At 43.0% G+C, this 26741-nt stretch overlaps 1 protein-coding gene across 1 annotated transcript in view; it reads right to left on the bottom strand.

Moving 5' to 3' along the window:
* Positions 1-26464, bottom strand: part of LOC134601849 (putative leucine-rich repeat-containing protein DDB_G0290503) — a 39044-nt gene extending 12580 nt beyond the window's left edge. Inside the window, exons 1-4 of the mRNA XM_063446351.1 lie at positions 26436-26464; positions 9875-10011; positions 6241-6420; positions 4558-4612 (exon numbers count right to left, since the gene is read on the bottom strand). Coding sequence (XP_063302421.1) covers positions 4558-4612; positions 6241-6420; positions 9875-9997 — 358 coding nt within the window. The 5' untranslated portion in view covers positions 9998-10011; positions 26436-26464. The remainder of the gene's footprint in view (positions 1-4557; positions 4613-6240; positions 6421-9874; positions 10012-26435) is intronic.
* Positions 26465-26741: the final 277 nt, after the last annotated feature.

Genomic DNA, 26741 nt, shown 5'->3' with positions numbered 1-26741 from the left:
GACGAATTTCGGGAAATTCGGACATTCGAGTACATTTGGGTCCAAAGTGCCGAATTGCTGAGGTCCCGAAGTTCCGAAATTACCGAATTTCCAAAGTGTCGAAGTGCCGAAGTTCCAAAGTGCTGAAGTGCCAAAGTTCCGAAGTTGCCGTAGTTCCGAAGTGTTCAAGTGCCAAATTGCCGAAGTCTTGAATTGCGAAAGTCCCGAATTTCGGAATGCCGAACCGAACCGAACCAAAAATTTTCCCCATGCACATGTCTACCAGGCAAGGTACATCCAGGACACAAATTGCAAATGAAGAGGAGGAACAGAAGCATTGTTTAATATCTCCTATTCTCTGTATGCTTTCTCAATACGGACTGCTAGGTGCAAAAGACAGAACTTATAACAATGATTGATATGGAGCTAAGATGGAGGCACCTAGTTGCAGGATAAATAGGTATGGATTTCTTTACGTCACAAATACATATTTGTCAGATATAGGGATAAATAAGTTTAATATTTTAATTCTTGGGAAGTGACAGCTCCCCTTTAAAGTTGCAATAATGAACAGGATTCAAAAGCCTCTTGGTTAGCATAAATGAACAAGATGCAGAATCTTCTGAGCAGAGGTATCATCTCTGGAAGATCTACTCAAGAATTCCTGCATTACTGTTCCCTTAAACTCTTATCTTAAAATTGTGTTCTATTCCATCTCCCTCCCTATGCTATCACTACTTAATTGATAACTATATCTCCCATCCTGATCTTCTGTTTTTGTTTTTCTTAAAGTTGGTATGATCATGTCATTTTCTGTTCATTCTCTAAGACTCTTTGTTAATTGTTTGTTTAGCTAGTGTTATTACTCTCACTGATAATCTTGTAAATTTATGTTCATGGTTTATGACTTTCACCTATCTGATCCTTCATATCTTTTTATCCCAAATGTTCTCTCATTTAGTTTTTCATCTCTAATTAATTACCTCAATAGCCCCATGTCTCCCCACCCATAATAGTGTGTTTTATTTATTTTATTTTCTAACCTCAGACCTTCAGAAACTCTGAATGTAAAGGTGGTGGTGTAGGGTTTCTCCTCTCCCCTCACTGCTCCTTTAAACCTTTACCCACCCCCCCTTCCCTTTCTTTCCCATCATTTGAAATACATTAAATTCGCCTTTTCAAACCCTTCTCTGCTAACATTGCTGTTATTTATCGTCCCCCTGGTCCCCCTTCTCTTCCTTGACCACTTTGCTGCCTGGCTCCCCTATTTCCTCTCTTCTAACATTCCATCCCTAATTCTCGGGGACTTCAATATTCCTATTAACCCACCTTTGACCTCAGCAGCCTCCAAACTACTTTTAATTACTTCCTCCCTTGGGCTATCACAGTGGGCTAATTCTCCCACCCATGTAGTTGGCAATACCCTTGACCTAATCTTCACTTATGCATGAACAGTATCTAAAATCTGCAACACTCCATTTCCTCTCTCCGATCACCACCTCTTATCATTTGCTCTCATGTACCCCCTCACCCAACAACCTCAGCCTAACCCCCCTCAACTTGGGAGGGACCTTAATTCTCTTGATCTCCAGCAGTTGTCAGCTGATATTGATTCACAACTGCTGTCCATCCCTTCCCTCTCCTGTCCTTCACTGGCCATCTCTGCATATAACACTACCCTCACCTCTGCCTTGAACGCTGCAGCACCACTCCAAACAAGCACCTCGAGGAGGACTCGCCCCCAACCGTGGCATACTAAATCAACACGCTACCTGCAAAGATGCTCCCGTTGTGCTGAACACTCCTGGAGGAAGTCTCGCACCCAGTCAGACTTTCTCCATTATAGATTCATATTGTGTTCATACAGCGCAGCCCTTGCCCTTGCCAAACAGTCCTACTTTTCCTCTCTCATTAGTTCATGCTCCCGCAATCCCAGACGTCTCTTTGACACCTTTAATTCTCTTCTTCGCCCTGCTGTGGCCACCCCCCAAACTAACCTTACTGCTGATAACTTTGCATGTTACTTTACTGACAAGATTGAACAGCTATGGAAAAATTTCTCCCCTCCTTGCCATTCTGTTCCTCAACCACACATAGATCATGCCTTTCCTACCCTTCAGACCTTCTCCCCGGCTACTGACCAAGAGGTGGCTGTTCTTCTCTTTTCCTCTCGCCCCACCACTTGCCCGCTCGATCCTGTTCCATCTCACCTTATTAGATCTCTCTTCACTTGTCTCGTGCCTTCCTTAACTCACATCTTCAACTGCTCTATCTCTTCTGGCATTGTCCCTGCTGACCTTAAACATGCCACTGTAGTACCTATACTAAAAAAAAATCCCTCGACCCGTCCACCCCCTCTAACTATCGCCACATATCCCTGCTCCCTTTTTCCTCAAAGCTTCTGGAAAGACTTGTCTTTACCCGTGTGTCTCATTTCCTCAATTCCAACTCTCTCCTTGACCCTCTTCAATCTGGTTTCCGCCCTCTCCACTCTACTGAGACTGCGCTTCTCAAAGTTACTAACGACCTAATCACAGCTAAATCCAAAGGCCACTACTCCATACTAATTCTTCTTGACCTCTCGGCGGCCTTTGACACCGTTGATCATTCTCTCCTTCTTCAAACTCTTCAATCGCTTGGTCTCTGTGACTCTGTCCTCTCGTGGTTTTCCTCTTATCTCTCCCAACGCTCATTCAGTGTCTCTTTTTCTAATGATACCTCCTCCCCTCATCCTGTCTCGGTTGGAGTCCCCCAAGGCTCTGTCCTTGGTCCCCTTCTATTTTCTCTTTATACTGCCTCTCGTGGCAAACTTATTACCTCTTTTGGATTCCGCTACCACCTGTACGCTGATGACACCCAGTTATATCTCTCCTCCCCGGACCTCTCCCCTGCCGTCCTGCAACGTGTCACTTCTTGCCTTTCTTCCATCTCTGACTGGATGTCCTCCCGCTTTCTGAAACTCAATCTCTCTAAAACTGAGCTCCTTGTCTTTCTTCCTAATACTGATCCTCCTCTTTCGCTCTCCCAAGTTTGTGCTACCCACATCAGTCCATCCTTGAAAGCGCGCTGTCTGGGCGTCATACTTGATTCTGGCCTCATCTTTGAGCCTCACATCCAGCACGTTGCCAAATCCTGTAGATTCCATCTTGAAAACATAGCCCGCATCCACCCCTTTCTTGCACCAGATACTACCAAGGAGCTTGTCCATGCTCTAGTAATTTCCCGCATGGATTATTGTAACCCTCTCCTGATTGGTCTTCCCAAAAGCAGTACTGCACCGCTACAGTCCGTAATGAACGCTGCTGCCAGACTGATTTTCCTCTCTAGTCGTTTCTCTCACACCTCACCCCTCTGTCAGTCCTTACATTGGCTTCCTGTATGCTATAGGAGTCAATTCAAGGTACTAATTTCACACCTATAAAGCACTGAACAACTCTAGCCCCTCTTATATCTCCTCACAGATCCATAGGTATGTCCCTTCTCGGTCTCTCCGCTCTGCCCGTGACCACCTCCTGTCCGTTGTAAGCACCCGTACGGCCAACTCACGCTTGCAGGACTTCTCGCAGCGGCTCCCTTCCTATGGAATAGCCTGCCTACCTCCATCAGACTCTCCCCTAGTCTTGCATCTTTTAAGAAGTGCCTTAAAACCCATTTCTTTAGGAAAGCTTATGTCCACAAACCTGTCTCTTGCTCTCTCCTAAAGGGCAACCCACCTTATTTGACTGCAAATTCCTGTCCTATTGTGTTTTACAACCCACCTCCTATAGAATGTAAGCTCAATTGAGCAGGGTTCTCTTCAACCTATTGTTCCCGTAAGTTCTTTGTAATTGTCCTATTTATAGTTAAATCCCCCTGTCATAATATTGTAAAGCGCTACGGAATCTGTTGGCGCTATATAAATGGCAATAATAATAATAATAATAATAATAATAATAATAATAATAATAAAGCTCCTGGTCCTGTTTTTCCCCACATGTCACTGGGTCTATGCAGGCTCCAAAGTTCACTTGAACAAAGTCTGTATACCCATATGGATCAAAGCATTCCCAATCCACTGCTTGTGTCTCACTCTGTCTCTCTCACTCTTTACCTTAAACTATTTTATCTCTTGCTTTATTCACATACAGGAGGCTCTTACAGAGTCTAGCAAGATATTAACATAACAGGGGATAAGAAAATCGAAATTAAACAGAACTTGTAATAAAGAAAGGATAAACTTTAGATAACTCTTTCCAGGAAGTGTGTAGGAAGGCAGTGCAAGTCACATGCAGGGAGGTGTGACTAGGGTTCATAAACAAAGTGATTTAACTCCTGAATTGAGCAGTGAGTCTGTATGTATATATGTATGTTCTATACACCAAAACTGCTTCATTAAAGTAATGTTGTTTTGGTGACTATGGTGTCCCTTTAAGATACATCTAACCATACTAAGTTCAAATATATCTCCCAGACTTGGTTATATAGTTGTTCACCTGCACTACATAGCATGGTCAGGTTGCATATAGCTAATCATAATGTATGAAAAATAAAAGAATCTGTCATTAAACAAAAACAGATATTTTTTGAAGATGTAAATACCTTTTAGATCTTTGATTGCGTTTTCCTTTGATAAAACAGCATCTTGTAGGGAATTCTAAAAGGAAAAATATATATATAGAAATTAGCATTTCCATTAAACACCAGAAACATACTGTATACGTCACACAGTGATTGTCTGGTCTATCAAAATATTCAAACATTACATCAACTAGACCTGTGCATTTGGTTTTGGATGAATTGCAATTTTTTTCAAATATGGGCCGAATTATGAAACTCTGAAGCGCTATAAGGGCGTATAACTGAGCAAACGAGATCTATAACATGGTCATTTCACTTGTTTATTCATAGTTCCGTTCCTGGCACCAAAAAAGAGGGCAGGTTCCTGGTGCCGAAAAAAAATGGGTAGAATGGAGGCAAATATGTTTTGTAGGAGAGGACATGTAAGCAGCTTAGTTTGCCATGATAGACAAGATGTCTGTGCAATGATGTTAACTCTATCTTCTGTAAAATCAAGTGAAAGAGTTAATTGTAGTTTGTGGCACTCACCAAGTGAGATCTAACAAGCATAAATTTATTGATGTGGCTGTTGCACTTATTTTTTGTGAGTGTCACATGTTTATATGCTTTTATTATATTTAGTTTACATGTCATGAGTATCTTGTACTTGAAATAAATTATGCCTAAAAGACTGTGATCACTCTCATTCCCTCCCCAATATACACTCCCCCACGAATTGCCCTACCAACCGCTGTTCAACCTCTCTGGAATTCCAACTCAGCTACGGCCAGTGCCTCAAACCGGTCAGTTTGAGACCTTGTTTTAACCCTTTTTCCAAAGAGCTAGGCAGGTGCTCTTTGGAGTTTAGGTTATACTCCATCCCCTGAACAATCGCTCCCTGTGAGAAGCAGGGCGCTCCCTTGTCCCAACCAGCTGGAGCCCCCGGTAAAAGACTGTGACATGGCACCAAAGTTTAACCCAGTGGACAGAATGGGCACTCGGATCCCACCTTTCAGGGGATATGTAGCTTGTTCATTGTTCTTTTATGCTTGTTTTCGGGGTATTTTGTGTTGTGTCTTCTGAATTCGGGAGATAATTAGTTTACCGAGGTCCAACTCAATTATCTCCCAGACACAGAGAAGCCTGGGTGGGCTTAAGCCAGAATGAATAGAGACTCCATGCTGGGGGTCAATGTGCAAACACCTGTATGTTTGCCTGAATAAAACTAGTTGATTTACCCTTCATCAAGTCTTGGCTGATGTTTGGGGATGCAAAGGCTATAACACACTTTCATTCTGCGGAACTAGGGAGAGTCTTCAGCAGATATACTCAGCCGGAGTATACGGGATCTGTTACATTTACTCTTTTTTTTTTTCTATAATTAAATCTGGACACCTGGAAAATTGTTCTTCGCTTTCGGTTGAAGTATGTGAAATAATGTTCGATTTGCTCTTCAACAGTTTGAATTATTTATATGCACTTTAATTATCAGCACTTTGATTTCATTTTAAAATTACGTTACTATTATTGCGTCCCTCGTTGGCATTAGTAAAATCTAATGTTTGGTCCACTTTTAGCCGATGAGACGAACAGTGTACACTACCTATTTAAATGTTTCCTTTAATTAAAATTGCTGAAAAAAGGACTAAAATGATGCGTAAAACCACAATAAAAAAAAGGATATCAGTAGTATGTGCATAATTAGAAAATGTTTCCTTAATTTACCTTTTCGGATAAGAAATTCACCATTTGTTGTTCTGCTTGAAAATGATGAATATTTTGGAGTTTATCCAATTCTTTGGTCTGGTTTTCTAGCTGTTCTTGTAATATTGCTGTCCTCTGTTTTAGATTGGATCTATCAACTGCTAAGCACATTATTTCCTTATGCAGAAGTGCTTGTTTTTCCTACAGAAGAAGAAGAAATATTATATTTGGAGGCAGAAGATGGCAAGTTCATGTATTTCTTAACTATAGTTTTCTTTTACTAACTTTGCCAAATGAGGGCACCAAAAAATCAGTTATTGTAAAAAATTGTAAAGTTTGTTTTTTGAAAAAAAAGTTTTTATTTTTTTAATGTTCATATCTCTCTGACATCAAAATGCTGTAGCATAACTGACACAAGTTCTTAAAATAAAAGGTGCTCCAAATTAGAAAACACTGGGCTCCAGTGAAAAAACTGCCCAGGCCCCAGCCCCTCCAATTGTCTCATCCCCAACCCCTCCATGTATTTCTTCCCTCTCCCCTCCTGTACTTGCTTGCAGTACCCTGTCTAACTGGAAATGCTCTCTCACTGTGAGTACTTCCTGCCACAGTCCACTTGACTCCCCTCTTGTCAGTCACTCTCCAACCACTGGTGTAACAGTGCACCAGCCTTGAGGTTACGCCGGTGGCTCACGCTCACAGGGGTTGCAGCAGTGGCTGGGCCCTGAGTTGTAACAGGCCCGGTAGCAGCTGCAACCCTTGCATCCGTGGTAGTCACACCACTGCTCTAAACATCAAAATATACAATGCTGCTTGCTTAGGTTTTGATACTAGGAACTTTCTGTAATTTATTTGTAAAATTATCTAATGCAATAAACCCATCCCCATTACTAAAATGCATAATATGGGGAAGCAATCTTTCTCTTGGCAATACAAGTACTTGTATGACATTTGTCTTCTCATCTGATGAATGCCATACATATCCCCTGAGAGATTCCTGTCACACACTGTACTCCCCAGAAACATTAATAGAACTGAATATAGGCAAGACTCTGCCCATTCATTATATACACTTTATGGTTTAGTTTTATATCCTAGGCCTTACCTACAAAGCGCTACATATTAGTGCCCAAATCTACATGTCCTGACTGATAACGAAATATGTTTCATTGCGACCCCTCTACTCTGAGGAAGACTTGCAACTTTCTTCTGTTCACATGTACACTACCAACTCTTGCCTTCATGACTTGTCTGTACCTTCTTATGAAATTCTCATATGTGGTCAGACTTTCTCCTACTATGCAGTCTTTTAAGAAATATTAAAGGCCACTTCTTTAGGAAGGCATATCAACTTCAATCAAGTTTCACAGGTGGTCACTACCTATTTTTGAATTGTAATCGTACATTTTTGAATGTTTAGCTATTTATATTTAGATATTTATTGTATAGCACTGCAGAATATGTTGATTCTTTATAAATAATAATCAGAATCAGCTGTGCATGGCTATTCATACGATATTTGAGCCCAGGATCTGCCGGTTTAGGGGATAGGGACATTAGTGTGTGTGAGGGGTGCAATGTGTGTGTGAGGGGTGCAGTGTGTGAGAGTTGTGTATAGTGTGTGGGGCAGTGTTTGCGTGAGGGATGCAATGTGTGTGTATTGAAACAAAACAATAATTTTCATATCCCCTACTTGCAGCTCAGGGTAGAATTCACTCTCGCGAGATTCGGAGCGTTGTCATGGTAACCATGGCAACATTCTGAGCTCGCAAGAGGAGAACCTGTCGGAGCTGCAAGTTAGAGCTCCCCAGGTCCTCTCTACCTTCCTCATGATAACAGCGCCAGGAATATATCTTGCGGTGCCCCTGTGTGGGAACCACTGTCTTAGAGAATATTTCCAATTTGGCTATTTTGCCCTTAAATTTGAAATTCAGTTTGAATTAACTTTGAAGTTCAACGTTAATGAATAATGCTGTAAGTGCAAGGGATGTAGGGCGGGATAGGGGCTGTTTGCATGTGGAAGGGCTGAGATAGGGCTTTCATTTGTGGGAGTATTTATTTTTAGTATTATAAAACTGTGACTGGGAACATAAGATGGACACTTCAATTAGATCTCTGGATGACTCCTATGTTTAAGTCACTCTGTGCCCATTGTAGGTGCAGGGTGTGTGTAATGTATGTGTATTATGTATTTATTGATAATTGCTTGTGTGCTCCCCTTTCCTGCTAATGCTTGCTACCAACTTGGTGGATTTAGCTATAGAGCCTGTATAGCGCCCTCTGTTGGTAGCAACAGCTATATGCACTACCTAAATAGCAAGGGTTGTTAAATTGCATATTTGTGAAGATCTGCATATTGCTAATTCTGCATGCAGGAGAGATATTTTGTGTTAATTATTGTCTTCCCCATCCCCTTGTAAATATGTTATTGTGTTATAATAAGTTGCTGTATGTTGTCTGCTATGATTTGGTTATTTGTATTTTATTGAAGTTATCACAGCAATCTAAGTGTAATGAACATGTGGGCTAGTCCTGAGTTAAAATAATGCATTCCTAGTGACAGAGTCTTTGGATCTGTGTTCCGATTCCTGCCAGGAGGAAGAGCTGCAGCGGAATAGACAGAGGGAACGATACCTGCCTGGAAGGAGAGTGCTGCAGTGGCATCGGCAGAGGGGATGATCACTGCCTTGAAAGAGAGAGCTGCAGCGGAATAGGCAGAGGGGACAATCCCTGCCTGGAAGAAGGGCTGCAGCAGAATAGGAAGAGGGGATTATACCTGCCTGGAAGAAGGGCTGCAGCAGAATAGGAAGAGGGGATTATACCTGCCTGGAAGAAGGGCTGCAGCAGAATAGGAAGAGGGGATTATACCTGCCTGAAATGAGAGCTGCAGCTGTATCAGTTGGAAGAGCTCTGGAGGGACCCTAGTCAGGCTTCGGTGACTGGGGCTGAAGCATTTCAGGGTCCCTGCAAGCAGCTAGGAAGCAGACTGGACAGACGTACTTGGTCGGAGTACAGGAGCATCGTCAAAAAAACATATACTTATTTATTATTATTATTAAAAGATAATAATTTTATTCCTCTCTTCCCCGCTCTTGTTACCTTTGGCAAACCTGATCATCCAGTGTGGAGAGCTTTTGGTGTGTAGCCACTGCTGGGTGCAGACCTGATGTAATGGCTCTCATGAGCTCCAGACTCATAGTATTAGAGCATCGTGACTTTATCTTCTCCGATAGAAAAAATGTCAAGTAACACCTGGTTTCGTGTTTGATAAAAACATTGACCACCTGAAGCTATCTGACTCAAAATCATCTGCCTAATCTATATGTAAAGGGGAAAAGAAAACAATAATTCCAATTTTAAAAAGATAAACTAGATAAACTAAGTGTTGGTCGGTACCAATAGAGCCAAAAGTGAGTTATGTGTATATTTTAAACCTAATGATGGGCCAATGAGCTCTGTTGGTATGAACATTACTTAGTGACTTATTTTTACCAACAGGTGTTGGTAAGTAGATCTACCAAATATACCATGTCTAGTAATGTCACAATTTGCCCCAACGTGGTAACTGCAACAAATTAATGCATGTGTTCTTATCATTATATAAATGTGATTATTGTGTATATGTTTTGTGTAAATAAAATCTGAGGGCATATCATACCTCTAGCTCAGAATATTTGTCAATATACAGGACTTTAAAGGAAATGATGAATATAATGATGAGCAAAATGTGTAGGAACAACTTGAAGGTTCTTGGATTGCTGCCACCAAACCTCAGAGCCATGTTAGTTATGAATACTGTAGAAACAAAAGAAACAAAATGTTAAGCTTTACATTCTATCATAAAATCAAAATAATACATTAAACATTATTGTAGTGGTTATGGTGTGAAGGGTCTCTGTTTATTTGTCAAACTGCATTTGTGTGGTTTATCAAAAAAACATGACGCTCCTGCAACTCAAATATCGCCCACACTCATGGGATAATGAGGGATGTCACTTCCTCACTATCTGTAAAATTTGGAGTGCAATGAGAGGCTCAGGATATATTTTGTAAGGTTGCAAGAAGATATTGGCATATATGGTTGTGTGAGGTTAACATAGAACATTTCTTTTATCTGACTAAAAACCACAAACACAAATTGAAGGTAATGATAAAGAGACAAAAGGAATGTACAAAAATGGCCAAAGGAGAACTCTATAACAATGGTTCCCTTAGTGAATGTTTAAAATCTACTGAGAGGGAGTAAACAGTCATGCTATGCTATTCACTGCAAGGACCAGCGGCAAATTGTTGTTAACACTGGTCAGACCTGTCCTTTAGAAATAGTTTTATAAGTATGCCCAAGCAAACACAAAACATCCTCGATGAATAAAAAATTGAAGTTGCATATTTGTCTGCTTACATTAAAATACCTTGCATAAAGCACTAAAGTCTTGTAGTTCTAAGTCAAGCACTGAACTTTGGAAAACTTAGGGTAAAAATCAGCACTTTAAGTTTTCATTGAGTTACACCTGTCTGCAGTTTGTGTTTGGTTAAGCCAATAGGCACATAACGTGTTAATTAGCAATGATTACTTATTTGCTTCTACTTAGTAAAAGGCTAGACTGTGCTAATCTTGGGTTTATGCATGTTATGGTGAGTGCAGCCCCCTGGTTTTATATATATATATATATATATTTGGGAGTCTAGGCCAACTCCTTGGTTTTGCACCCCTCACTGTCACAGGTGCCTCATTCTAGGGCCCCATTTAACTTTGTACCCCAGATGGAATTTTTTCCCCAAGTAAGTGGGTTAATCTCATAAGAGCAGACATTAGGTTGTTAGAGTAGGACCTGCCAAAGATGGGGTACATTGACTTCGTGGCACGCTTATACATTGTATGATCATATACAGTAACTAAACCCCCATTATTTTTGCCTAGATTAGGTGTTCTTAAATAAAACTAATTATAAAAACTAATCTGTGAGCTTTGAAGTTGCTGTTTAGTGGTTGAGTGAGTGCGCTGGATCTTGTGTATTGTACGAATTGGCCCCAGCAGCACCCAATGTTTGCATGTTCAGGTGAGTGCAGCCCCCTGTTTTCACAATCTTCGGTATTTTGCCAGCTTGCTAGTCTCAATGTATCCAAACTGAAGTAATATCTACTGAACATCACTTCTTAGAGGAAAGCTCAACGGCACAAGTGTTCTCATGTCCCAGCATTGTAATTAGTAAAATAGTTTGCAAATGGTTCGACTTCTTACATGGTTTCTGCCAGGCACCATTCTCCAACTCCACTACTTTGCAAAGAGATCCGAAAGATCTTTGTTTAAGCTAAACCCAGCAGTGCAGAGTTTAGCTTATTGACTGCGAATGATCAACTGATACCATTGCTCATTGAGCTAGTCCTGTACAGCAAGACTTAGCCGAGGAGAGCAAACAAAAGATTGTGCTTAGCTTCCGGCTCTCCATCGTCAGTAGTGACGTCACGAAGCAGCACCAAACGCACCCTAGGCAAGAAGTAAATCATTTGTAACTAATAATATAAAACAAAGCCTTTAGCCAGGAAAGGTTCATTCAGATGGTTCTGGTTTCCAAGTACGTCCTGGGGTAAACGGTTTAACTACTTACATTGGTGAGAAGCCAGGGGACTCCTTGCACCATAACCACTACAGCGCACGGTGGTGATTATGGTTCTTGGAGTGTTCTAAGTAATATGACTAAGTCTCAATCTTAACTCAAATATTAAACCCCGAATAAATGATTCATCCTACTACGTCTATCTGCAAAAGCTCAAGTACCGTAGTAATTGATGCATGTATATCTCTGCTAGGCCTCATCAGGTATGCTTATGTAAAAGTAAACAAACTAAAATGAAATTGCCTAGTATGGCATATCATTAATCTAATGCTACGAATGCGGCGCACCAATGAGAAACTCTTTAACTAGAGCTGTGTGTTATTGATAACCTAGAGGCCGAAAATTGATATAAAATGTAAGCTGTTTCACCAGTTCAACCTGAGTTTGTTGTCAGTTAGTGGAAGTCCAACTGTCGCACAAATAGCCAATCAAATAGCTGAAAGTAGATCACATGGACACATGATATATACAGGTATCAAGCTGTGACAAATGCAAAGCAGAAGTCTTATGAGCCATTTTATATATATATATATATATATATATATATATATATATAAAATAATTTTACAATTAACATTCTAATTTTGGAGAAATGTATTTTGGAGAAGCTTCATTAATCTGGTTCCATACAAATATCCATTAGCAGGATGATGGACTTATTAATATATGATTGTAACAGAAACTGTGAGAATTATTTTATTTTCTGAAAAAAATAAATTATGTTTGGAGCTTCCACCATTCATTCAATTGAATTGTCCATGACAATATTTGGGGGAAAACGATTTGCAAAAATCACAAAGGGTACAAAAAATGGGCCAATAAGTGTGCTGTGAAAAAGGTTGTTATTATTATTATTATTGGCATTTATATAGCACCCACATATTCTATAGCGCTCTAGAATTATGGAATAGAAATATTTGAGAAAAAGTAATTGATATACAGAATACTAATAATAAGTGAAGAAGGGCCTGAACAAATTAGTTAATTGTCTTATTTTTCAGTACGCTGAAGTTTGTTCATTTTGTTCACAGGTCAAGTGAGAAAAAGTAACCAATAGAGAAAAAAAACAAAACAAACTTATTTTTGGAGCCAAATATTTGTTCAATTAGCTCTTCTATAGCATGCCTCCAAATTGGCTCAATTTTGGCAGGACAGTCCTGATTTTCATATCATGTCCCGCCGTCAACTGTTCCCAACAATCATAGCGTGAGCGCATTATTAGACATTATCACGCTATGTTTAGGGCACTATCACCCTGCAGGAAGCTCTGAAACTCTGCTCCTTGCTAAAATGATTGGCAGGCAGACTGGTGTGTATTCATACCAGACTAACAGACACCCCCCTTTCTGCACAGGTCCATCTCCTTTTGGGCAGAGCCAGGGACAAAATCACATCATTTTCCTGCCCCCTTCACCCTCTGTCCCACTGGCATCCCGATTCTGGGACTGCCAATTTTGTAAAGTATGCTAGAGTCCATTGCAGATATAATAGGGCATAACAGGCGAATCGTCACCATGTGGGCTGGTGGAATAAAAGACCCCAGCTTCAGGGCTGGACTAGGGATACAAAGCAGCCCTGGAACAAAAAAATATATGCCAGCCCCATAAGTAATTGCGCCATATATTGTCACATGTAATATATAAGGCTATGTCTTATGATTGAGTAACATATAAACAGACACACACACACACACACATATATATAATATATATATATATATATATATAATTTTTCTAATATAAAATATTGTCTGCAGACACAGACAAACTCACTGACACACACAAGCTTAGACAAACAATCTCACTGATATACATTATCTCATTAACATAAAAACACAAGCTCACAGATGTACACACATAGACTCACTGACAGACAATCTCACTGACACACACATGCTCCTTACAGAAAAGCTTGTTGACACACGCATGCTCCCTACAGAAAAGCTCACTGACATAAACATGCTCACTAAAGAAAAGCTCATTAACACACACATGAAAAGCTTACTGACACACATATGCTCACTACAGACAAGCTCATTGACACACACATGCTCACCACAAACAAGCTCACTGACACACACGTGTTAAAGGGCACACACACACAAGCTTACTCAATAGAAGGCACACACACATAAGCTTACTTACTAGCAGACGCATACACACACACACACACACACACAAGCTCATTCACTAGGAGGCACACACACACACACACGCTCTCTCACTAGCAGGCACAAACACACACACACACACACACAAGCTCTCTCCAGCAGGTACACACACACAAGCTCACTCACTAGCAGACACACACATACACACACACACAAGCTCACTCACTAGCAGACACACATACACACACAAGCTCACTCACTAGCAGGCACACACACAAGCTCACTCACTAGCACGCTGTCAGGGTACCTGTGGTCTCTACCTCCGAAAGAGGTAGAGACTTAGCTGTTCCTCCATCCAGACGGTCTGATGGCTCCCTTCCCCGCGGTCTATCCGGTCATGCTAGGCCGGCCGCGAGGGAGTGACTGCCTTTTACAGCATCTAGGCAGGAAGTAGTCATCAGGACACTCCTCCGGAACTACCTGTCAGTCAATTGCTGCAGGACCAATCAGGACGCCTCGGAGGCGGGGTTACTGCTCTGAACAGGGTATTTAACAGAGCTTCTTTCATTAGCTCATTGCCCTGTCGTGGTTCTAGCTTGTTCTAGTCACTCAGTGCTTGTGTATTCTATTATCCCTTTTGGTTTTGACCCGGCTTGTTTACCTTACTCTGCTTATCTCTGTTACCCTTGATTCGGCTTGTCTCTCGCTTACCTGTCTTCTGTTACCCTCGACCTCGGCTTGTCTTTGACCATTCTATACTGTACTACTTACGTTAGTCCGGCCATTCTAAGGTCCGGTATACGTATCTGGCTACTGTTTGTACTCTGCGTGTTGGATCCCTGTCCCGATCCTGACATTACGACAGGGCCAATGGATCCTGCAAGTACAAACAGTAAGCTGGCTGCTCCTGATCCTAGGTTTGAAGCCATGGATCACAGAATGGATCAGATGGCGCTTGCGCTACAGGCTCTATTAGCTTGTGCCAATAACCCACCAGAGGAGATACGTAATACCCCTGTTTCTCCTGTCGGTTCAGGTCTAGAGGTAGCCACAGTGGGTGCTTCTTCTCACATTACCCCCCCAGTACGCTATGGTGGGGCTCCTGAGAAGTGTCGTGGTTTTTTAAACCAAATTAGTATCCACTTTGAATTGCAACCTCGCTCTTATCCTACAGATAGGGCAAAGGTAGGATTTATTATCACCCTACTCATTGAGAAAGCTCTGAGATGGGCCAACCCACTATGGGAGAACGATAACCCATTAGTTTATAACTATAACGCATTTGTAGCTGCTTTTAGAAGAACATTTGACCCTCCAGGTAGAAAGGTTAATGCAGCCAGATTACTGTTGCGCCTGAGACAGGAGAACCGAACACTGGTGGATTATGCATTAGAGTTCAGGTCTCTGGCGGCAGAAATCAAGTGGAATGAGCAGGCGTATATGGATGTATTTTTGAATGGCCTATCTGATGTAATCCTTGATGAGGTTGCTACCAGAGAACTCCCTGAGAATTTAGAGGATTTAATTTCGTTCATCTCTCGTATAGATGAACGTCTAAGAGAGAGACAGAACACTCGAGAGAGGAACCAGAGACCTTCTTTTAGGTTAGCTCCCGCTTTTCCAAGTCCTGACTCCACGATATCTTTGCTTACTGAACCTATGCAGATAGGGTATACCCGCCTCTCTGAGGAGGAAAGACAGCACAGGAGAAGAGAGGGTTTGTGTATGTATTGTGGAGCCAAGGGTCATTTACTCTCGAACTGTTCTAACCGCCCGGGAAACGCTCGCACCTAAGTCTCTCTAGAGGACAGGCCTTGGGTGTTTCTATTTTGTCCTCTACTCCTAATTATAAAGATCACAGGCTTCTGCTACCAGTTTCCTTAACTTGGGGGAAGGAAGTAGTAAGGGCTATGGCATTGATAGATTCCGGTGCTGCTGAGAATTTTATCGACCAAGCCTTTGCTAGTAAGAACAATTTCCCATCCCAGCTAATGGAGACACCTTTGGCCGTTGAGGCCATAGATGGTAGACCACTACTAGACCCTGTTATCTTTCGTGAGACCATACCCATTGATTTAAATGTTGGTATCCTACACGTGGAGAATTTATCTCTTATGCTCATTTCGTCTCCTTCCGTTCCCATAGTTCTGGGGTACCCATGGTTGAAAAAACATAACCCTATTATCGATTGGGAGTTAGGAGAGATACTCTCGTGGGGCCAGGGCTGCCAGGATCGGTGTTTGTGCAAGGTTTCTCCATTAGCTAATATTAACATACCGGAGAATCCTACTCAGTCCACAGAAAGACAAATACCAGACCTTTACCTAGACTTAAGGGCAGTGTTTGACAAGAAGAATGCCGATTCTTTGCCTCCACACAGGTCATTTGACTGTAAGATTAAGCTTCTACCCGGCACTATGCCTCCGAGGGGCCATGTATATCCTTTGTCTGTTCAGGAAAACTCGGTTCTAGAGGAGTATATTCGGGAGAATTTAGAAAAGGGATTCATCAGGAGGTCTTCTTCTCCGGCCGGGGCTGGGTTCTTTTTCATTAAGAAGAAGGATGGCACGCTGAGACCTTGTATCGATTACCGAGGCTTGAATAAAATAACTGTCAGAAATGCCTATCCTATCCCACTGATTACCGAGTTATTTGATCGTCTTAAGGGCTCCAAAATCTTCACCAAGTTAGATCTCAGAGGGGCTTACAATTTGGTGAGAATCCAGCAAGGTCACGAGTGGATGACGGCATTCAATACCCGGTATGGCCATTACGAATACACTGTTATGCCATTTGGACTATGCAATGCTCCTGCAGTATTTCAAGATTTGATTAATGAGGTACTTAGGGAGTTTCAGCATGATTGTGTTATTGTTTACCTGGACGACATACTAATACACTCTAAGGAGATTGAGACTCACCATAGACAGGTCAGAAAGGTATTACACAAGCTGCTGCAACATGGTCTATATTGCAAATTGGAGAAGTGCAGTTTTGATCAGTCTCAGGTAGACTTTCTTGGATACGTGATTTCTGGGGAAGGTTTTAAAATGGATCCTGTAAAACTCCAATCTATTTTAGACTGGCCCTTGCCCAAAGGACTCAAGGCTATCCAAAGGTTTATTGTTTTTTCCAACTACTATAGGCGCTTCATTAAAGGATACTCCTCTATCATTGCGCCTATTACCAATATGACCAAACAAGGGGCTGATACTAAGTTCTGGTCTAAGGAAGCTCTTGGTGCTTTCAAGACTCTCAAGGAACTTTTTGCCTCGGCTCCCATTCTAGTCCATCCTGATACAACTCTGCCTTTCTTGCTTGAGGTCGATGCCTCTGAGACAGCAGTTGGTGCTGTTCTGTCTCAAAGGTTAGGGGTGGATAAACCGTTACACCCTTGTGGTTTCTTCTCTAAGAAATTTTCTGGGCCTGAGAGCAGATATGACATCGGGGAAAGGGAACTGTTAGCAGTCATTAAAGCCTTAAAGGAGTGGAGACATTTGTTGGAGGGGACCCTACACCCTATTACGATTTTGACGGACCACAAAAACTTGTCCTATATTGGGGAGGCTAAGCGCTTATCCTCTAGACAAGCTCGTTGGTCCTTATTCCTGACTCACTTCAATTATGTACTGACTTACAGACCTGGTTCTAAAAACTCTAAAGCCGATGCATTATCTCGCCAATATGAACCTTCTACTGTACCTGAACCAGTTCTTTCTTCTATAGTTCCGAAATGCAATATCATTGCTAATACGAATCTCAGGATTCATTCTCCATTACTGGCCGAGATCATTAAGTTGCAACATCTAGCACCTAAACAGACTCCTGCGGGCCGTCATTTCGTTCCTCCTGCTCTTCAACTGGAACTTTTACAGTGTTTACATAATAGCAAGATGGCGGGACATCCTGGTATTCGCAAAACTTACGCGTTGATCTCTAAGGACTTCTGGTGGCCTGCTTTACGGAGGGATATTGAGGAGTTCATCGCTGCATGTGAAGTTTGTACTAAAACCAAACAACCCCATATGCTTCCATGTGGATTCCTGCACCCCTTGGAGGTTCCAGAAAAACCATGGTCCTGTTTGGCCATGGACTTTATTGTCGATCTACCTATCTCTAAAAGACAGACTGTTATCCTCACCGTGGTTTACAGGTTTACTAAGATGGCACACTTCATTCCCCTGCCTAAACTCCCGTCTTCTCCCGAATTGGCAGAGATATTCGCTAAGGAGATTTTTCGCCTACATGGGATACCCTCTCAAATTGTATCGGACAGAGGCTCCCAATTTGTTTCCCGCTTTTGGAGGTCCTTCTGCTCTCAACTTGGTATTAAATTAAACTTTTCTTCTGCCTATCATCCTCAGTCTAACGGAGCTGCTGAACGTACCAACCAGAAAATTGAACAATATTTATGATGCTTTGTTTCTGAACACCAGGATGATTGGGTCAGTTTGATTCCTTGGGCGGAGTTTGCACACAACAATCTCGTTTGCGATTCTACTCATTCAAGCCCCTTCTTCATGAATTATGGTTTTCATCCGTCTATTCTTCCTTCGGATTCTCCTTCCCAGGGGGTGCCGTCGGTTGATGTTCATGTTGCCAATTTGAGGAAGTTGTGGGATCAAACTCGACAAATCCTTGTGCACAACTCTATGTTGGTCAAGAAACACGCTGATAAACGTAGAAGGGCGGCTCCGGTCTTTGTTCCAGGTGATAGGGTATGGCTGAGCACGAGGAACATCCGTTTAAAAGTGCCCTCCATGAAGTTCGCTCCTCGTGATATTGGACCCTACAGGGTGCTGACCCGTATCAATCCAGTTGCGTATCGTTTAGCTCTTCCTAATACCTTACGCATCCCGAACTCGTTTCACGTTTCATTGCTGAAACCACTCATATGTAACAGATTTTCCTCCACAATAGCCCCTCCTCGCTCCGTTCAGGTGGAGGGTCAGGAGGAGTATGAGGTTAACTCTATTATTGATTCTCGAATCTCCCGGGGGAGAGTACAATATCTGGTTGATTGGAAGGGATATGGTCCTGAGGAGAGGAGTTGGGTACCTCAGGAGGATGTTCATGCTCCCCGTCTCCGCAGGGCGTATCACTCTCGCTTCCCATCTCGTCCCGGTTCATTCCGCCCGGTGGGCGTATCTGAGAGGGGGGGTACTGTCAGGGTACCTGTGGTCTCTACCTCTAAAAGAGGTAGAGACTTAGCTGTTCCTCCATCCAGACGGTCTGATGGCTCCCTTCCCCGCGGTCTATCCGGTCATGCTAGGCCGGCCGCTAGGGAGTGACTGCCTTTTACAGCATCTAGGCAGGAAGTAGTCATCAGGACACTCCTCCGGAACTACCTGTCAGTCAATTGCTGCAGGACCAATCAGGACGCCTCGGAGGCGGGGTTACTGCTCTGAACAGGGTATTTAACAGAGCTTCTTTCATTAGCTCATTGCCCTGTCATGGTTCTAGCTTGTTCTAGTCACTCAGTGCTTGTGTATTCTATTATCCCTTTTGGTTTTGACCCGGCTTGTTTACCTTACTCTGCTTATCTCTGTTACCCTTGATTCGGCTTGTCTCTCGCTTACCTGTCTTCTGTTACCCTCGACCTCGGCTTGTCTTTGACCATTCTATACTGTACTACTTACGTTAGTCCGGCCATTCTAAGGTCCGGTATACGTATCTGGCTACTGTTTGTACTCTGCGTGTTGGATCCCTGTCCCGATCCTGACACATGCACACACAAGCTCACTCACTAGAAGCCACACACACACAAACAAGCTATCTCACTAGCAGGCACACACACACACACAAGCTCCCTCACTAGCAGACACATATACACACACAAGATCACTCACTAGCACACACACACACACAGGCTCACTCACTAGCAGACGCATACACACACACACACACACACACACACAATCTCATTCACTAGGAGGCACACACACACACACAAGCTCTCACTAGCAGGCACAAACACACACACACACAAGCTCTCTCCAGCAGGTACACACAAGCTCACTCACTAGCAGACACACACATACACACACAAGCTCACTCACTAGCAGACACACATACACACACAAGCTCACTCACTAGCACGCACACACAAGCTCACTCACTAGAAGCCACACACACACAAACAAGCTCTCTCACTAGCAGGCACACAGACACACACAAGCTCACTCAGTAGCATCTTGTGATTCCGAACAGTTTGGAATAAACATGGTGTAAATATTCTGTGGCAACCCTTTACTTTTCACTACGAACAAGTCATTGGCACAATGCCACACCTACAATGGAACAGATATGATGATATGCTTCTAAAACCTTGCTTTAGAGGGACCTGGTTATATATGCAGAGGAGAACCTCAGGCTTTATCAAACTGTTCCAAAACAATCTGACAGAATTCATGAGCGGTATGCATTGATAAGTAGAGCTATAACCAATGACACACATACACACACACCCGAGCTCACTCTCTAGCAGGCACACACACACACAAGCTCACTCACTAGCAGGCACACACACAAAGCTCACTCACTAGCAGGCACACACACACAAGTTCACCCACTAGCAGGCACACACGCACATGCAAGCTCACTCACTAGCAGGCACACACACACACACACGTTCTCTCACTAGCAGGCACACATACACAAGCTCTCTCACTAGCAGGCACACAAGCTCATGCACTAGGAGGCACACACACACACACACACAAACAAGCTCTCTCACTAGCAGGCACACACACACACAAGCTCTCTCACTAGCAGGCACACACACACAAACTCACTTACTAGAAGGCACACACGCACAAGCTCACTTACTAGAAGGCACACACACACACACATGCTCTCTAACTAGCAGGCACACACACACAAGCTCACTCACTAGCAGGCACACACACACATAAGCTGTCTCACTAGCAGGCACACAATCACTGTTATGGCTGAAGCTTACCTGGCACTGGTAGGTGAAGTTGCCCCTTTGTTGCCTCTTCCTCCCAGCGAGGTCATTAATGTGTGTGGGGGCGGAGTTTGCATACTGGAGATAGAGCTTCCATTTAAGAGGGGGAGTTACTTGTGGGGGCGGAGCAAATGCGGCCAAAATTGATGTAAATTTTGAAGGGAGACTGACAGGTCTCCCTTCAGCCGCGGGCAGCTTATTTGCTGCCGCACCAGCCCCCAGCTCCTCCCTGTTTACTCCCTTCGGACTGACACAGGCTGGCACAGTCCAAGGGGCTGGTTGATCAGGGCTGTCAGCCCGGCCCGGAAATTTCCTGGTATCCCGGTGGGCCAGTCCGGGCCTGCCCACCTTGTCATCTACCCAATAAAACACAAACACCGATCTTATATGGGTCAATAAGTCCACAGCTTTATTAAATATATATAAATTATAACATAAAATGAGAACTGTGACGGAACGCTGTCACTGAGTGCCATACGCACATGCCCCCCCACTTGCCCAGTCACATTGAACCCCAAGGACTTGGACTGTAGACTCAAGGGGGTCCAACCGACTTGTTGCAGGCCCGTCGTTGGTCTGGCCACAGGTCTATCTATTTTGATGGGGGGAGATATGTGATGGATGGCCTGATTTGTTTGGCGTGGGCCACAAGCTTGCTGCACCATTTTTGTGACTGTCTTACATGTGTCTGTATATGCAGCTGTGGGTCAACAAAGAGGAGGGGGGGGCAGCAGCTCTGTAATGTATAGTTAAGTGAAATGTATTGCTTGTCTATGCCTCTCCCCCTCCCCCTTCCTTTTCCTATCCTAGCAGGGCGTTGTCACAGGGACACTGCCAGCCCAGTTTGAACTGGCTTTTTTTGTCTCTTTTCCATTCCCCATCAGGTTCTTGGGATGCAAACCCCTGGTGTATTGTGTTGGAGACCCCATGTAGGGGTTTTTGCATGTAAAACCTTGTATGACAAAATAAACGCAGTTCATTTTCAGTTGTACTCCTAGAGCTGTGTCTCGTCCAGTTACCAGGGGTCCGCTTCAAGAACATAAATAATTAAAGTCTCGCCCCCCACCCCACCTATAACATAACATATTCCTCAGTCATACAAAAGGCAATGACCCATATTTTCAGCAATAAACATAAAATTTATAACAAACAATCAACGTTATAACCATAATACATAAAGCGCTAATTTTTGTTAATCATAGTAGGGGTATACCCAGATATCCCTACCTCACCAGGTTCTGAGCTACAGACGAGCTTGAAACCTACCAAAATTAAACATGAACAATATCAATCCCTTCCTACCCAACATAATAACTACCCTGTACTTAACCAAGGGCCTGTTTTCCCCCTAAACTTTAGCTCACTAACCCTGCCACTGTGACAAAGCGGGGAATAACCCTTGCAAATCCCCAAACCCCTTAGGGAGGGCGGGAGGGACAAATTTGGCCCAGTGAGTAAATTAGAATGAGTAAATTATCAGCCCACTAGTTAAATTGCCCAATTACAGCCCACTTTCCACCTAAGCCCGCCCCCTAGCTCTGTCAAGGCCCTATTGACTAAGCTGCGCTCGTTTCTTGGGTCTACATTCCTAAAATGTTAGCAGGTATGCTAATTCTTTAGGGTACAAACTCCTAAGCAATTATCTTGCAGAAAAACATTGTGAACAGACCACGATTAAAAGAAACCATGAACCAACATTTATTTAGCATTTCAAAAGAATAGCATTATTAATTGCTATTATTAACCACTCTATAACATATTATATGTTGGTAATATGGGTGTGTTCCCTTGATTTTGTTGGCAGATGTTTAATAAAAACAAGAGACATCCAATTGTTCATTTACTGAGTTTAATTTACATCTGGTATGCTGATGGTATCCTGACAACCAGCTGTCTTGCTAAAGTGATTACTCATTGCAATTAAAGGAACATTCCATTGAAAATGTTATAATTGTTTTTACATTTTAGTAGATATATCGCAAAAGAAAACATGCGTGCATTTCTGCATGCTTTCTTTAGGGGTATATGAAAAAAAAAAAAACAGCTTGCAAAAGTTGCTGACCTGACAGACCACAGAGATAGACAGCACTTCCACAAGATGAATTGCTTTATGTGTCTGGAGTGTTCCTTTAGCATATGCCATATGTTTTCTACTAATTATTCATATACAATATATTTGCTACATGGCAGATTTACCAGTAATGCACATCATAATTCACTTTGCAAATTAGACAATTAAAATATGAATAGGATTAATTTTAAGTTTTAAACATTACAACATTATATGTTGTATGTATTTTATTTCATTACGACATTACATATACTTGAAGTCTCACATCCAGTCTGTTAAATTTTTTTGTAGATTCCACCTTAAAAACATAGCCCTCATCTTGTCCATGCTTTAGTAATTTCCCGCATGGATTATTGTAACCCTCTCCTAATTGGTCTTCCCAAAAGCCGTATTGCCCCGCTGCAGTCTGTAATGAATGCTGCCGCCAGACTGATTTTCCTCTCCAGTGGGTCCTCTCACGCCTCACACCTCTGTCATGGGCGCCCGCAGGAATTTTTCCAGGGTGGGGGGGGGGGCGGTGGGGGTGGGCGGGGGGGCCATAATTATGTTGACATCCATGCTTGGCCCCTTGTTGACAGTGTCATGAAGGGGAGGGGCATAGTCATGATCACATAAAGCCAGGGTGAATAGCCTTTTCACAACTATGGTGTCAGGAATACATGTATGTGTTCCTGACACTATAGTGTTCCTTTAATCAAATTAAAGGAACATTCTAGTCCCCATAACAACTTCATCTAAATGAAAATGCTATGATGCCAGGAGGCCCCTGGGTGCTCTCTTTCCTTTAAGGAGTTAAACCTCTCTCAAATGGTTTAACCCCAAAGACTTCCTTCAGCTCCAGATCTTGAGGTTGCTCAGTGGTATTCGGCTTCTGAAACGGAGTGTCAGGAAGTACAAAGTGACGTAAGGCATGGGTGCCACTGATCCCAATTCATAAAAATATTTTCCTACTTTACCTTTCTTCTCCTTGCTGCCCTTTCCAGCTCCTTGCTGGCCCTTTCCGCACCTTCTTCTACTTTATCTTTGTGCTACTTCTGATTCTTTCTCCTCCTTCCTTCTCCTTGCAGACCCTTCCTTCTCCTTGCAGACCCTTCCTGCTTCTTGCTGCCCCTTCCTGTTCCTTGCTGCCCCTTCCTGTTCATTTCTATTCCTTTCTGCTCCTTCACCTACTTTACCTTTGCGCTCCTTATGCCCCTTACAGCTCCTCCCTGCCCCTTTCTACTCAATGCTGCCCTTTCCAGCTCCTTGCTGGCCCTTTCTGCTCCTTCTTCTACTTTACCTTGCTGATCCTTCCTTCTCATTGCAGCCCCTTCCTGCTCCTTGCAGACCCTTACTGCTCCTTGCTGACCCTTCCGGCTCCTTGCTGCCCCTTCCTGCTTCTTGCTGCCCCTTCCTGCTCATTTGTAGTCCTTTCTGCACTTTCTCCTACTTTACCTTTGCGCTCCTTCTACCCCCTTTCTGCTCCTTATCCTACTTTACCTTTGTGCTCCTTCTGATTCGTTATGCTCCTTTACCTTTGTGCTCCTTCTGTCCCTTCCTGCCCCTTTCCTGCTCCTTGCTGCCGATTTCTGCTCCTTGCTGCCCTTTTCTTGTTCTTCTCCTAATTTACCTTTGGGCTCCTTCTGATTCGTTATGCTCTTTTACCTTTGTGCTCCTTCTGTCCCTTCCTGCTCCTTGCTGACTCTTTCTGCTCCTTGCAGACCCTTCCGGCCTCTTTCTTCTGATTGCTGCCCCTTCCTGCTGCTTGCAGACCCTTCCTGCTCCTACCTGCCTCTTCCCGCTCTTTCTTGCCCATTCCTGCTCCTTGCTGCCCCTTCCTGCTAATTTCTGCTCCTTCTCCTACTTTACCTTTGGGCTCCTTCTGCCCCATCCAGCTCCTTGATGCCCCTTTCTTCTCCTTGCTGCCCTTTACAGCTTCTTGCTGGCCCTTTCTGCTCCTACTCCTACTTTACCTTTGTGCCCCTTGCTGCCCCTTCCTGCTCCTTGCTGACTTTTTCTGCTCCTTGCTGCCCCTTTCTGCTCCTTGCAGACCCCTCCTGCTCCTTGCAGACCCTTCCTACTCCTTGCTGCCCCTTCATACTCCATACTGCCTCTTCCTGCTCATTTCTGCTCCTTCTCCTACTTTACCTTCCTGCTCCTTGCTGACCCTTTCTGTATGCTGCCCCCCATCCCTCACTTACCTAATCTGTAGACTTCCCCCCATGCCTCCTTTAGCTGATCTGTAGGCTGCCCCCCATGCCTCACTTACCTGATCTGTATGCTGCCCCCCATGCCTCACTTACCTAAGCTGTAGGCTGCCCCCCATGCCCCTTACATGTTCATCACTCAGTTGCCTGATCTGTATGCTGACCCCCATCCCTCACTTACCTGGTCTGTAGGCTGTTTCTGCAGTCTGGAAGTTGCTGGCTGCATGTGCTGCTCCCCTGCGGTTTCAGTCAGGAGAGAGAAGCAGGGATAAGATGTAGTTTCCTATCCCTGCCTCTCTCCACACACAGTGCCGGCACTGGTATTGCAGTGTTGTTTCACTCTTATTATAAAAATACTGGCACAACTAAAAATCCCCCCCTCCCCCTGCAGACACCTCTGTCATTCCTTACATTGGCTTCCTGTATCATATAGGAGTCAATTAAAACTACTAATCCATACCTATAAAGCATTGAACAATTCTAGCCCCTCCTACATCTCTTCACTGATTCATAGTTAAGCCCCTTTTCAGCCTCTCCGCTCTGCCCTTGACCTTCTCCTGTTCGCTGCTCGCACCCATACGGCCAACTCACACTTGCAGGACTTCTTGCAGGTGGCGCTATTCCATAGGAATGGAGCCTACCATCATCAGACTCTCCCCTAGTCTGCAATCATTTAAAAAGTCCTTAAAACCTATCTCCTCAGAAAGGTTCATGGCATCCCAGAGTAACCTTTACCTCACATACCTGTCCCTTACTCTCTCCTAAAGAGCATCACTCTATTCTCCTGCTCTCCTCCAGCTCTGCTTCACTCCAACCCTTTTTGATTGCAATCTCCTGTCTTATTGCATTTTATTTTATACCCCACCTCCTATAGACTGTAAGCTCATTTGAGCAAGGTCCTCTTCAACAGATCATTCCTGTAAGATTTTTGTAATTGTCTTATTTATGGTTAAATCTCCCCCTTTTCTAATATTGTAAAGCGCTATGGAATATGTTGGCGCTATATAAACGCTAATAATAATAATAATAATAATAATAATAAGTGAGGTTTTAAAATTTAGATAAACAAACTTTATCGCACATTGAATTGGCATGTTGCATTTATATGTGTAGAACATTGTATTCTGTTATTTTGTTTTACTTTTACTTTTTTTAAATTTAAAATATTGAGTTTAGCAGTATAATATATATTTCAGTTTGGATAAATTATAAAATTCAAATAATTTACACCTAAACTATACTATTCATACATGGAAATAGAACGTACCATTAACACTGCTGTAGCCCTGCTCCTTGTCCACCGTCTGATATTTTAAAGTATATTGGAAGGTGTAATTGTGTCATTGTAAAGAAGTGGCCTAACCTGTTTGTTTAGATGTTTAAGGCTGAATAGCCATACATGCTTCCTACTGGTTGTGCAAGTTTTTTGCAAATGAGCAAGCATGGTATTTTGTAAATGATATTGTTTATTTGTGGTCATCTCTTGGCAGCATTAACGAATGGGTAGCTCCTTCCCTCTCAGAATTGGCAGTACAGACAGGAATTGCCCACTCCTCATCTTACACATTTTCTC

The sequence above is a fragment of the Pelobates fuscus genome, chromosome 3 (assembly GCF_036172605.1).
Source record: "Pelobates fuscus isolate aPelFus1 chromosome 3, aPelFus1.pri, whole genome shotgun sequence".
Classification (NCBI taxonomy): Eukaryota; Metazoa; Chordata; class Amphibia; order Anura; family Pelobatidae; genus Pelobates; species Pelobates fuscus.
This window is presented reverse-complemented; position numbering and strand designations above follow the sequence as displayed.